The sequence below is a fragment of the Calidris pugnax genome, unplaced genomic scaffold (assembly GCF_001431845.1).
Source record: "Calidris pugnax isolate Ruff unplaced genomic scaffold, ASM143184v1 scaffold399, whole genome shotgun sequence".
Taxonomy (NCBI): Eukaryota; Metazoa; Chordata; class Aves; order Charadriiformes; family Scolopacidae; genus Calidris; species Calidris pugnax.
The window spans coordinates 78,988-80,372 of record NW_015091105.1 but is presented as its reverse complement, the minus strand read 5'-3'; the positions used below and the strand labels follow the sequence as shown (position 1 = coordinate 80,372).

At 67.0% G+C, this 1,385-nt stretch overlaps 2 protein-coding genes across 2 annotated transcripts in view; one reads left to right on the top strand and one right to left on the bottom strand.

Moving 5' to 3' along the window:
* TRMT1 (tRNA methyltransferase 1) overlaps positions 1-35 on the bottom strand; it is a 7,446-nt gene extending 7,411 nt beyond the window's left edge. The window contains exon 1 of the mRNA XM_014958013.1: positions 27-35. Coding sequence (XP_014813499.1) covers positions 27-35 — 9 coding nt within the window. The remainder of the gene's footprint in view (positions 1-26) is intronic.
* The window catches only part of LOC106897414 (nucleus accumbens-associated protein 1-like), a 16,639-nt gene continuing 15,273 nt past the window's right edge, over positions 20-1,385 (top strand). Inside the window, exon 1 of the mRNA XM_014958021.1 lies at positions 20-159. Coding sequence (XP_014813507.1) covers positions 34-159 — 126 coding nt within the window. The 5' untranslated portion in view covers positions 20-33. The remainder of the gene's footprint in view (positions 160-1,385) is intronic.

Below are 1,385 nucleotides of genomic sequence, written 5' to 3'. Positions count from 1 at the left end.
CCCCCTCCCCGCAGGCCCCCCTCGGCTCCCGCCATGGCTCAGACGCTGCAGATGGAGATCCCCAATTTCGGGAACAGCATCCTGGAGTGCCTGAACGAGCAGCGGCTGCAGGGGCTGTACTGCGACGTCTCGGTGGTGGTGAAGGGCCACGCGTTCAAGGCTCACCGGGCCGTGCTGGCCGCCAGCAGCTCCTACTTCCGAGACCTCTTCAACAGCAGCAAGAGCGCGGTGGTGGAGCTGCCGGCTGCCGTCCAGCCCCAATCCTTCCAGCAGATCCTCAGCTTCTGCTACACGGGGCGCCTCAGCATGAACATGGGCGACCAGTTCCTCCTGATGTACACGGCCGGTTTCTTGCAGATCCAGGAGATCATGGAGAAGGGGACTGAGTTCTTCCTCAAGGTCAGCTCGCCCAGCTGCGACTCGCAAGGGCTGCACGGCGAGGAGGCGCCTTCCTCCGAGCCCCAGAGCCCCGTGGCCCAAACTTCGGGGTGGCCCTCGGGGGCGGCCGCCTTGCCCTTGGTCTCGCGGGTGAAGACGGAGCAGGGGGAGCCCGACGGGGTGCAGTGCACCTTCGTGGTCAAGCGCCTCTGGGATGGTGGCTCCAAGGACGGCGCCGCCGGCGGCAACGGCAGCCGCAAGATGGCCAAATTCTCCGCCACCGAGCCGGGACGCCAGGCACAGCCCCCCGCTTTGGCGGCGTCGGCGGCCCCCGGCCCCAGCGCGGCCGATCAGACCAGCCCCGGAGGCACCTCCAGCGCCTACACGAGCGACAGCCCCGGCTCCTTCCACAACGAGGAGGACGAGGAGGAGGACGGGGGCGAGGAAGGCTCGGACGAGCAGTACCGCCAGATCTGCAACATGTACACCATGTACAGCATGATGAACGTGGGGCAGGCAGGTGAGGCCCCGCCCACCGAGAGGGGGGCGTGGTTATGGGTGGCTCCGCCCCACCGGGCGTGGCCTAAAGAGGCTCCTCCTATGGGGTGGGGGTGGCGCCTCTGGGGGGGGGTTGATAAAGGGGTATCTGCTGGGGGGGTGGGTATGGCCCTTTAAAGCCCTGCCCATAGAGGGGGCGTGGCCTAAAGAGGCTCCTCCCATGGGGTGGGGGTGGCACCTCTGGGGAGGACATTTGATAAAGGGGTATCTGCTGGGGGAGGGTATGGCCCTTTAAAGCCCCGCCCATAGAGGGGGCGTGGTCAGTGATGGCCCCGCCCAGCGGGCGTGGCCAGAAGAGGCTCCTCCCATGGGGAGTGGGGGGGCATCTCCAAGGTGTGGTTTGCTAAAGGGGTATTGGGGGGGTGTGGTCCTTTTGAGGCCCCGCCCACAGATGGGGTGCGGCTATTCAAGGCTCCGCCCACTGGGCGTGGCCTGAAGAGGCTCCTCCC